The 12,240-nt window shown below is 40.7% G+C and overlaps 1 protein-coding gene across 6 annotated transcripts in view; it reads left to right on the forward strand.

The window, feature by feature from the left end:
• Positions 1–3,487: 3,487 nt before the first annotated feature.
• Positions 3,488–12,240, forward strand: part of PHF21B (PHD finger protein 21B) — a 171,492-nt gene continuing 162,739 nt past the window's right edge. For 2 of the 6 annotated variants that reach the window (XM_067000093.1, XM_067000086.1), the window contains exons 1-3: positions 3,488–4,000; positions 4,634–4,666; positions 4,950–5,015. In XM_067000093.1, coding sequence (XP_066856194.1) covers positions 3,947–4,000; positions 4,634–4,666; positions 4,950–5,015 — 153 coding nt within the window. In that variant the 5' untranslated portion in view covers positions 3,488–3,946. The remainder of the gene's footprint in view (positions 4,001–4,633; positions 4,667–4,949; positions 5,016–12,240) is intronic. The other 4 variants (XM_067000075.1, XM_067000097.1, XM_067000072.1 and 1 more) reach the window with 3 other exon arrangements.

The raw sequence follows: 12,240 nt of genomic DNA on the forward strand, positions 1-12,240 counted from the left end.
CTTTATTAGCAAGGCCTATTAAATTGATTCACATGCATAAACTTTTCATTAGTAGATGTATTTGTAAAATTGGCCTTTTTGCCCTTATTCATCTGAAAAAAAAAATTTTATATATATATATATATATATATATATATACGGAAGTCAACAAAACTTTTAGCAACAGAGTGGTAACATTTGTATTTCACTGTAGAAGACATACCAGTACCCCGGGATTGCGTGGGTACTTTAAAATGTGAAAGCCTCTATCCAGGCTCTGAATGTGATCTCCACTGTGAGGAGAAAGGAAGGGTATGGTTTCTTCTGGAGGACTTCCTAAGTTCCAAAACTTGTATGAGCAAGGACAGCCTTTCCAGGGATGAATGAAAAATGTGTTTAAAAATGTGTTTAATCACATGACATGTTATACTTCATATAGCCTGGCTTTTTGTTGTTGTTTTCTTTTTGTTTTTGTTTATTTGTTTTCTGGTTAGCTCTGACCATGTAAGTTTCCATGCTTAAGCAGATCTCTTTGCCACACTGTCAGTCAGTCTGCTTGATCTCTTATTCTCTTTGCATTCTCCAGCTAAATTGGAGTGTCCCTTATGCAGATGCAGAGGTGGAAGGGAAGCTTACTGAGCTCTCACATCCGTCCAGCAAGTAGGATGACTTTTGCCATCACAGTCTCCAAGTAAATTGCATAAAGCTGTTAACATTTTTATAGGTGACTGCATAACATTATTGCATAAATGAATTTGATAGATTAATGTATTTTACACAACTTCACTAGGAAACAATATAAGCAGTATCAATAAATGAAAAACAAAGTACTTCATTATGTTTTATAAATTATAATTTATATTTATATTAAAATCTGTGACCCATCATAGCGTTGTAGAAATATAAACCAATTTTGAATAGTAAGCAGATTGAAACAAATTTCTAAAATTTTCCTCCTGGCATCTCACTGATGTAGGAAGGACAACACAATAACCCTTGCCTCTTGGAGCTAATACCGCAACATAGTACACTTCTTGAAATTGTACACTTCTTTGTGAGAAGTTAGGCTAACAGTAATTGCTATTTTTATTCTGATGAACAAGCAACAATTTTATAGTGCTGAGAAAAAGTCTCTTTGCTCTACCAATGAAAAATGCATTAAAACAAATCAACCAGCAGAATGTCAATGAATTAACAACTAATACATAAATAAGTCATACCTGACTAGTTTAGTCAATTTTAGTTGATGACCTGATTCTCAATTCCCAGAAGTTTTGCACTGATATAAGCAGAGTTTACAAAGGTAAACTACAAAGGTAAAGTTCCAAATTTACAAAAACCTTCATGCTTCCCTTTTTCAAAAGTTGGTTCAAATGCTTAATTAGCTTGTGTAGAGTCACTTTAAATTTATGAATAGAATCCCATAACCATTTAGAACCCTAGCCTGCTCCTTAAATGTCTGACATCAAATCTTATCTGGTATTTATTTACCTTACTTTTATTTAGCCTTACTTTTGTTGGCCATAGCACTACAAAATACTTTTGTACAGAAGGCATGAGAAGTGACATTGATTTTACATTGAAAGATCTTATTTGTCAGTTTCTGTGAGATTGACCTACTTGTCTTTACTTGTGTGCGTAGAGTTTGTTTTTTAAAAATCCCTTATGCAGATAAGCCATTTTTACTGAATGGAAATTAAACACCCCCTCCAATATTTTCAATCTAGAGATCAGATACACTGACTACAGAAAATAAACTGCCTTAAAAATTATCATCATAATAAGAGTGAAATTAGCTCCTCGATTTTACCTGTTCAAGATGTGTGCAACCCTAAACAACTGCTAAAAATGAGGCCCATTACCATTACCGTAAGGTAGACCATCAGCCACTACTATTACATTGCTAACTTTAAGATGGGTCTTTTAAAATAATTTGTTTAATCATAAGGTTAATATAAAATTAAAATTTAATTGTCTTTATTTCTAAATTTGCCAGGCTGAGAATATCTGAGAATTATTTTTCTTATGACTTAAATGTAAAAAGTTACATCATGTTTGGACAGAATATATTTGAGGAGTTTACTGAAAGTTCGGTACAAATTTTGGATTCCCAGCATGTTATACTTCAAAACAGCTTTAATTAGAGTATATATGACCTAAGTTGGTTTTGGTGTGTATTGGTGTCTTTAATTAGTTTTGAGATGAATTTAATTAGTTATGAGAACTGGCATCCAAGCACATCTGGAGCACAGTGGTGTTTTAACTACTGACTAATCATTTAGGATGAGTTTCAACTTCATGTTTCAGTGCTGTTTAAGATGTCAGTGTGCAATTACTACAGGAACGGGAGTATCTGTGCATTAAGGTTCTTGTCTCCAGCACTCTGTCATCAACCAGCATGCTAAGATGTGCGCTCAATTTTGAGTGTCATCAGTAAAATTATTCTGCGCACTACTTTTGGCTTCCAACCCCACTCCGGCCATGCGTCAAGAAGACAGTAAATCTAACTCTGTTACTGCATCAAAAACACTGCAGCTATATGGCCAAGCACTGACTGGGTATAAATTTGTGCTGCTGCCCTAAAATGCACTTAAATTGTCAGCTGGATCAGGTGCCGTCGGGATGTCCTGAAGGTGGGTCACACTTTGGTGGTACAGAAGTGATGTGGAGGTGATGTGGTTCTGTCTGCAGGTGATGCAGACTGCGTTTAGAGTGCTGGGTGGGTTGGTGGCATGTGTGTTTGTTACTGATGGCTTGGTTTGATTGAACTGGATGAAGTCCCACAAGTGTACATCAACTTTTCCATGGTGGTTTGAAGTGTTGATTATGTGGTTACTGAACACAGGCTCTGCTGCTGAGCAGCCCCTACCCCACCCAACTTCTGGCTTACAACGGGTTTTGGTGGAGACCTGCAGCCCCTCACTGGGAAACTTTCTCCCCCTCAAGAGGGATAAGACTTGGGGGGGGGGGGGAGGGCTGCGTTTGGAAAATTCACCCTCCCAGGCAGCTGGCAGCTGCGTATGCCCCCAAACTGTGTTAGGGAGACAGTCAAGACCTCCCTGCCCCACAGCAGCTCCCCTGAAGTGAATTGGTGGGGGATATGTGTGAGGCGGGACGGTGTGAAGGGGTGCACTCCGCCCCTCCCCCGCCCGCCCTGTGGCTGCACTCTGTTGTTCTCTCGCCCACCACCACCGAGTCGGGGCGGGCAGTGCGCATGCGCGAGCCCGCAGCCCCATGCTCCCCCGCCCCCCCGTCTCCATCCGGGCACCTTCGCGCTGCCCGGCGAGCCGCCGCACAACTTTTTTTCCCCCGGCAAAGTGAAATCAAGGCGCGGCCGTGCGCGCGCGCTGCGAGGAAATATAGTCCCTCCCGTCCCCCTTCCCCGCCCGGCCCCATTGGCGGGGGAAGGAGGGGGGAGGAGGAAAGGGGGGGCAAGGGGGCGGGGCGGAGGCTCAGGAAGGGGGGGTTGGGGGGGGAAGCGGGCGGGGGCGGCGGGGGAGGGGCTCCCCCAGTCCCAGTTTGGCGGAAAGTGAGTGATGAGTCTGTGTCCCCAGCAAAGAGGCGGCCAACTTGCTGGGCACGCCGAGGAGTTGGTCCCCGCCGCTCTCGGGGGCGCTTTTTTTTTTTTTTTTTTGAATATATCATCGCTATTGCCGATCCTTTTTTTTCGGTCATTTTTTTTGCTTCTTTTTTTTTTTTTTTTTAAAGGGAGGGGTGGCTGCCCGGTTGCCAAAAGGAAAAAAATAAAAAAGCAAAAAGAAAGGAAAAAAACGCAAAAAAATTACAAAAACAAACCAACAACAAAAAAAAGCGAAAGGAAAGGGAGCAAAAACCAAGCAAGCCAAACAATCCAAACCAACAACAACAAATCCAAACCAAACAAACAACCAAACCAAACAAACAAACAAACAAAAAAACTTCCCTCGGATCTGAAAGTGGCAGGAAAAGTGCCCGGCAAGTTGCAGGAATGGAGCTACACAGCTTGCAAGAGGCGTTAAAAGTGGAAATCCAATGTCACCAGGTAAAAAAAAAAAAAAAAAAAAAAGAAATAAAGTTTTAAAAAAAATCGTTTTCGTTCTCCCCGGCGCTTCTCCAGAGGGAGAGGAGGAGGAGGTGGCAGCTCACGCTACCCAGCAGCGGCTGACGCCTGCCGCGGGGTCCTGCGAGGGGCCGGGGGGGCGGCGGGGCCGGGGGGCGGTGGCGAGGCTTGGGGGGAGCGGCACGGCCCCGGGGACACCCCCCCTCGGCCCCCCGCGGCAACGGCGAGCACTTCGCCAAAGTAGTTTTGCGGATTGTTGGCTCGAGTTTTGTCTTGGCTTTCCTTGCTTTCTTTCTATATTTATGTGTGTGTGTGTCTCGGGCTGTGCTGGGTAGAGCCGGAGTTGTTGGTCGGGGCTTGCGGGAGTGAGTGTGCGAGAGTGTGTGTGCGTGCGTGTGTGTGTGCGTGTGTGTTGGAGAGATTAGGACGAGACTTGAATATTTATGAGCTTTGCTTGAAACTGACTCGCAGTGTTTACTTGCCTCTTTGTTCCTTACCCCCCTCCCTCCCCCGTCCTCACACATACATACATTTAAAAAAATCCATTAAACTTGAAACAGTTTCTAATTCCTCCTTTTTGGGGGGTGATTTTTATTTTTATTTTTATTTTTATAGAAACTAGTTGCACAGATGAAGCAAGATCCACAGGTAAATGTAGATCCTTTTTTTTCTCTTCTTCAGTATTTTATCCCTGCTGTAATAAGCGCAGTAGTGCTGGGACACCAGGATGAGAAACTTTATCAGTAAGAGATCTCATTTTGTAGTCTGCACTGAGCTTTCTTACTAAAGAGGGTGTTTTGTGTGTGCATGCTTTCGTACGGCTTTGGTGGAACGGTTTTGCCTTTGAACAATTTCTAGATCGCAAGTTTATTCATTACAGGGGTTAGTTTACACTTTGCCTTTAATATGCATCTTATTGCCGTTTTTGCAGAACGGGGATCTTAAGAAACAAATCCATGAAAGGCAATCAAGAATAGCAGCTCTTAATGAGAAACAAGTAAGGAACATATCGATTCAGTCATGTTTGGTTTTTCTTCTTGTTTTTACAATGCACTTTCTAAACATCTGAAAAGTGTCTGCATTAGCTGAATACCGACAGCAGAGAATATAACATCCGTTTTCCTAAGCGTAAAGTAAGAAAATGCATGTTTTCAAAATGAGGTCGGATTCTTGGATGTCTTGCTGGGGGAAAGAATGATTTTAGTACTACTTGTAGTAGAAAAATAAGCAGTAGTTAAAACGTAAAAAAAAAATAAAAAAAAATGAGGCGTCCATTTTGAGTTGGTCGACATGTTTTAGGAATATGGAAAATTCTCCTATCTTGGGCTACTTTGTGCACTTCTGTGTAATGTGCAGAGCAAGAGTTGGGAACGGGGAGGCTGGAGGACAGTTTGGAGCCATTTCTGGGTTTGATTACAGAACTATTTTTTATTGATCACTTTATTTTATTTCTTTTCTACTTCTTTATTTTTTTTCCTCCCCACTTGCCTTTCTCTTCCCTTGGTCTGATCTGACGTGTTAGCTTTTGATTCGAGTTCACTTAGGCACTCTCGCTCCCCCTCCCCCCTTCCAAAAATACGAATAAAAACAGATTAACCTGTTTCAGCCGCCGGAGGGGGGGGGAGAGGGAACTAAAAAATCGGAGGAGGGGAACAAAACAACCCAGAAACCTCTCCCCCCTCCCTCTCCCTCTCTCTCTACCACCTCCCAGACCCTCCTCAAACTTTCCTGTCCCCTGGCTGTGTAGGGGGGCGCCCCCCACTCGCGGGCAGGGAACGGCGTGGGGCGTTTCAGCACCGCGGACAGCAGCAGGGGATCTCATTCTCTGCCGAACTATCCGCCCCCCACCCCAAAAACCCCAGCCAAAGGCCCCTGTCCTCACTTGCAGGACTTCCACTGCGCGAAGGGCGGCTGACAAAGCCGGAGACAGATCTGCTTGCATGAGACCCCCACAGGAGTGAACTTTCCCTCTCCACCCCCTCTTTGCTCTCACCCTCTCTCTACTCTCACGACTCCCCCCATCTCTCACGACCCCCCCTATCTTTCACAACCTCCCCATCTCTCACACTCCCCTCCCCGCCACCCCCCGGCCCCCGGCAGCGTAGTTCCTACGGAACGCAGCGGCCGCTTCAGCACCACGGCCGCGGACAGCGCACGTGGGGCCGGGGCAGGGCGGGGGGCATGCGTGGGACCCCCTCTGGCTTTCTTTCTTTCTTTCTTTCTTTCTTTTTCTTTCTTTCTTTCTTTCTTTCTTTCTTTCTTTCTTTCTTTCTTTCTTTCTTTCTTTCTTTCTTTCTTTCTTTCTTTCTTTCTTTCTTTCTTTCTTTCTTTCTTTCTTTCTTTCTTTCTTCTTTCTTTCTTTCTTTCTTTCTTTCTTTCTTTCTTTCTTTCTTTCTTTCTTTCTTTCTTTCTTTCTTTCTTTCTTTCTTTCTTTCTTTCTTTCTTTCTTTCTTTCTTTCTTTCTTTCTTTCTTTCTTTCTTTCTTTCTTTCTTTCTTTCTTTCTTTCTTTCTTTTCTTTCTTCTCTCTTCCTCTTTCCTCTCCTCTCCTCTCCTCTCCTCTCCTCTCCTCTCCTCTCCTCTCCTCTCCTCTCCTCTCCTCTCCTCTCCTCTCCTCTCCTCTCCTCTCCTCTCCTCTCCTCTCCTCTCCTCTCCTCTCCTCTCCTCTCCTCTCCTCTCCTCTCCTCTCCTCTCCTCTCCTCTCCTCTCCTCTCCTCTCCTCTCCTCTCCTCTCCTCTCCTCTCCTCTCCTCTCCTCTCCTCTCCTCTCCTCTCCTCTCCTCTCCTCTCCTCTCCTCTCCTCTCCTCTCCTCTCCTCTCCTCTCCTCTCCTCTCCTCTCCTCTCCTCTCCTCTCCCTCTCTTTTTTTTTTTTTATTCTTCTCCTGGAGTTGTGCTTAAAGTTGAAAAGTGATCCTTGCATATATATAGTCTGTGCCCATAGGTGACGGCGATTATGTGCCACCCTTTTCCTCCCGGTTTATTGTAATCAGAATTTGTCAGCACTCTCAATTTGGTAGTGGAAGCTTCCATTTTGTGAGGAAGGGGTGTTGGTTTCTTCTAACATGGAGAAAAGTCTGCAGAGTTTGAAGGTGGGGGATGGGGCCCCATTCATGCTGAACATTACCATTTTGATTGCTTTGATGCCATTTTTGGAGGGGGGAGGGGATAGAATACTCAGCAGAGCACAAAGATGTTTAATCACTGTATAGAAGCAAATCAGATACTTTCTTCTTAAAAGCAAATCTGACACGACATGATAGCTAAGGGCTGTTAGTCTTTTTTTTTTTTTGTGGTGTAAAACAGCAAGTTGTTGACTCTAATACTACTGTACTGAGTAGAAGATTTTTTCTAAACAAGGTAACAGCCTTTACTGCAACAATGCATCTTTATGTGTTCTTTCTTCAATATGAAAATAGTTTTACTGTTCTAAGTGGGTATTTAGAACATACATTTGATCATTTTCCCCTGTATTGGAGCAACTATTTCAAGGCTGTTTAAATTTTTATGATGATAGTAAATGAGAAGCTATTTATTATGTGTCATGCTGGAATTTAGATAAGGCAGAGAGACACATTTGAAAATACAGTTTGAATGTTCTGATTCAGCTCGGTGAAAGAGGTTTGTGCTAAGCTTGCACAATCTATTTATGCATAATCCAAACTAACTAGTAAACAATTGTATATTTATGACTTGCCCTTCTCATAATCTTATAAATAAATCAATAAACTATGAAGTAATTAAACATAAAATACCAACATTCTGTAAACACCAGATTTGGCCTAGCAGGAAACCTACTATGTTTAGGCAAAAAAAATAATAATAGTTTTTTAGATTTATTTTACTGATTTCAACATCTTGTGCAACAAGAGCTTATAAGAGTCTAGCTCTTATAAATAAGAGTCTGGAGGATTTTAATAAGAGTCTAGCTGGTGATGTGCTGTCCTCTTGCTCCAGACTGCCACCTCTGGAGGTCTAAACTGGAATCTTTCTTGGGTCACAAGTGAAATGAGTTTGGAGGTCTTAGCCTTTGACCAAATCACAAAATCATCATGCAACTTTGCAGACCTGTTATAATTAGTAGTTGCTCCTTGGGTACTGGCTTAAAAGTGAGGTACTGGCTTAAAAGCTCTTGAGAGTCTCTTGAGGTGCAGTGAAAGCTGTTGAGACAATAGTTTGACTAGTTCTGCAGCTGTTTACTGGTTTCAGGCTCTCACTTTTGAGGGTACACCAAAACACTGAAGTAACCTTAAGAAGGCTGTGTAAGTAGGGAAGTTTTTTTTACATATGTTTTTCCCCCCAGCCACACTCACGCCCGATTTGTTTAGGCACAACTGATTCATAATTCAATAAAACATACCTTTGATTGTGCATGCATTGAATACAAAAGATACTGAAATTACATTTCAATTAAAATGCATGTGTGGATGTTGAAGCAGGCAGTAAAATGAATAACACATCTGGTAGAAATATAGCAGGGGGGAGTGTTACCTTTCAGCACCCCCACTCCTCAGTTTTCCATTGTAGCTGTTAGCATTTGTGGCAATATTTCTTTTCCTTTAAAATTACAAATAAAACCAGAAAGAATCGAACGAGAAACTCAACTTTTGGCATATGAGTTAAATGTATAAGGGAGATTTGTATGCACAGTTGACTTTTAAGTTGTGGCCTAATTAAAGATCCCTGGCTAGTCATTGATGCTTCTTTTTCTTGTTGGTGGTTTAGAGAAGTATGGAATATACTTTATATAGTTTTCCTATTTTCTCAGTCTTTTCAAATAAGTATTATGGAGCCATTATTTCCATTACCAAAATGGTGCAGCCTAAATCAATACTTAACTTGGCATCTTACTCAGAAAGACAAAAGTTAGACTTTTGTTCAGAGTCCATCCTTCATATACTATAGCTTTGATGAATTGTAATAGCATTTGAGAGTGGGTTACCTCTTCTTTAACAAGATATGATGTGTGAAGACTCCATTTGTTGGTCCAGTGGTTTTACACCTTCAATCTACAGCACATGCAGAGCAGCAGTAACATTTTTATCTAAATTGTCAAGCAACAAGCATTTATATGTAAATAAAAGAGCTATCATAACAGCCAGCATTGGTCTTAAAAGCACACCAGAGGTGCTCTGCTGCATGTGTTTCTTGCTTTGTTTATGTCCTTAAAGAGTCTTTAAGGGTCTTTTCATTTTAGAAAGTTGTCTCTTATTAATTAATAGATCAAGATAAACAAATAAAGAAACCTTTCACCTCCAGTTGGAAGTTAATTGTTACTGACAATAAATATTAGGTGGCGAGGCAGGTCTTAAAAATTAACAATGAGCATGTGTGGGCTACTATATTTTAGACTCTGATGAACTCTGAATTCAGACAGCCTGTCCTGGAGCGCAGTAATAAAAATATGTCTTCCTGAAAGACATTATGTATATGCCATTCACTTGTGCACTGCCTTATTTCTTTACCATAATTTACTATCTATGCAGAAAATCAACATTAGTTTCAGGCAGACTCCCCCAACCTTTGCTATTGCTGGTTTGTATTTTTGGGTAGTATATCTGAAATTAAATCGCTGACTGTATTTTGCCTGTGGTGATCACCAGTAAAGCCTGTTTGTGGAAAGTGTTAGACTTCTTAAAATTCAAATACAGTTCTTGTATGACTTGTTGGAAAGGATTTAGCTCAAGATGTCTGATTTTACCAATGTTGTATCTTTATTTTGGGGAAAAGGAGGAGGTGGTTTTTTGGTTTGTTGAAATTCAGGATGTGCTGTGCCTGGAAATGGCAACATTGTTTACACACATTAAAGGGAAAATTATTGACATTTGCAAAAGCTCAGTATTTCATACAGTTGGGTACTTTCAAAATTGTTGAAATCAAATAGGGGTTATAAGCGTCAGTGAAAACTGAGATAAAACCTGAAAGGCATTTCCAAATCAAGTTGAACCTAATGTGAAACTCTGTCACATGGCACACGCAGCACTCCCATTTACTGTGGCATGAATGGTATCTACTTAGGTTCATCCCAGCAGAATTTGGTTCGAAGGGCCTTACCAAGTACTCGCTGAAATCGAGGGAGGCAGGGTGACGAGCCCCAAGGTGAAATATTAAACTTTTCAATCACAAGTTTTTAAACATAAACGCAACAGGTATTAAATCTGGGCTTGACCTTACAGTTCCTCTGCATGTTGAGGTCCCACTGACTTTGCTGGGAAACCTGAATGACTGCAGAATCGAATGAACTTACTGGATCAAAGTAAAGATTAGTTCGGGACTGTAATTCAGAAAGCTTCTGTTCCTCCTATTTTTTGCTAGAACCAGCAATTTATTAGTTGCTTTGCCATCTGTTGAAGAAGTGACAAAACTAGGAAAGAATTTACCTTCAGCTTCTTGGAGGAGAAACTTGGGAATACAGTTTGCATAATGGCAAGCCCAGCCTTCTGTTTGTACTTTCAGTAATACTATGTTGAGATTCCATGTTCACATTGGGAAAAAGGGTAATAAAGACCATTTTCGTAGAGGTGAACCACAATGGAAATATGTATCCTTGTGGATTTCTGCCTTCCATTAGGTTGTCCTTCTAAGATTCATGGAAATTGCACATCTGTAATGAAAATGTGTACTGGAGGGGTTAGAACCACCTTTTGTTTGGTAGCTGCTTGACTGGCATGTGAAATGCTATTTTGTTCTAGCATTTTTCTTTGACTGTATGCTGTTCTGTAGTTGTACAGTATATCACTTGGCAAGGCTAAGAGTTGAAAAGTGAACGTTACATTCATTCTAACCATTTTAAAGAGTTCACTTTGATATTTTAGCCACTTAAAAAACCTGCTGTCAGAACAGTACAATTGATTTCAATTAACTTTGAATTTCTTCAATAAGATGACTTTTATAATAAATCCAGTAATCCCATGATGCCTCATTAGAGGAGCTGGCTATGATGATTATCCCTGCGATATAGCATTTTTTTCATTATAATGCTTTTGTCTATTCAGAAGAAGGAAAAAAAAAAAAGGAATTATGGCAACAATACCTTTTTAATTCACTTCTGGTTTTACACTAACAGAACCTGCTACCTGTTACACAGTGTAAAATACCTAATTTATACTTTCAGCAAACAGGTATTTGTTCAGATGTACACAATACTTTAGTAGGCAGACCCTTTCAAAGAAACTTTAGTTCTGTGTAGGAACTCTGTCTGGGAGTTAGAATTTGCTTTAACTTCCTAGTAGACACTTGGACAGTTAAAAGCTGTGCTTTCACAGGAGTCTTTGTCTAGAGCTCTGGTTTAATGGGACAAATTTTCAACTGGTTTGTGCCATACGTGCAGCTGATTTGGAATTGTGTTATCATGTCAGATGCTTGTATCAGATCATTTCCGAATCTAGCCCACTGACTCATTCTGCTTGTAGAAGAAAAGTAGAATATGGCTCTAAATGTCTCCTTTCCATATCATGGTGTTAGAGAAGGGTTTTTGAATTGTGATTTTAAATCTCATTTCCAGTAGGATACTGCATCACTCTAAACATTTCTCATATGTTCAAGTAGAGAAAATCCCTTTTCATCTCATTCCAGATTTGATTTTCAAGATTTGGTTTGATTTTTGATTTTCAAAGCATGAAGGTGTATAAAGGCACGTTAATACAGAGTTACTTTTAAGTTTTGCCTCTATGCCTTTCTCTTTGTGATCAAAGATAAAATATGCAGTATTTTTTTTACCTGATTATAAAATGATACCTCCCTCTCCCCTCAGCCCCCCAAAACAAAATCCGAAGCATCAACACAATTTCTCATCAATAGAGTTAAAGGGTAGAAGTTTGCAAATCAATAAATAAGACCATGGTAAATGGTGCATGTGTGACCACGATGTCAAAGAGGGCAGTTTGTACATGCATAGTAGTTGGAGGTAAGGGAAGTACAAAAATGGGCTGCAAGTTTAAAATAAGAACAAAGAAAAACAACCAAAATTGGACTAATTGAAATGCAAATTTGTCTTTCTGCCATTAAAGTAGTCAGTTATTTCAACCTAACAGAATTATATTTGGTCTATCCAGTCCTCGTGGTTAAATCAACTTAACCACACTTCCCTTATGTGCATCTATATAAATGTATGTGTGTCTTTTTTTTTCTTTCTTTTTTTTTAATTATTCACTTAAGGTGGTGCCACTTTGTTATTTGGAAATATTTTTCTTGAGCCAAAATGTACTTCCTTAAATATGCTCGCTCT

The sequence above is a fragment of the Anser cygnoides genome, chromosome 1 (genome assembly GCF_040182565.1).
Source record: "Anser cygnoides isolate HZ-2024a breed goose chromosome 1, Taihu_goose_T2T_genome, whole genome shotgun sequence".
In the NCBI taxonomy this organism is placed as follows: domain Eukaryota; kingdom Metazoa; phylum Chordata; class Aves; order Anseriformes; family Anatidae; genus Anser; species Anser cygnoides.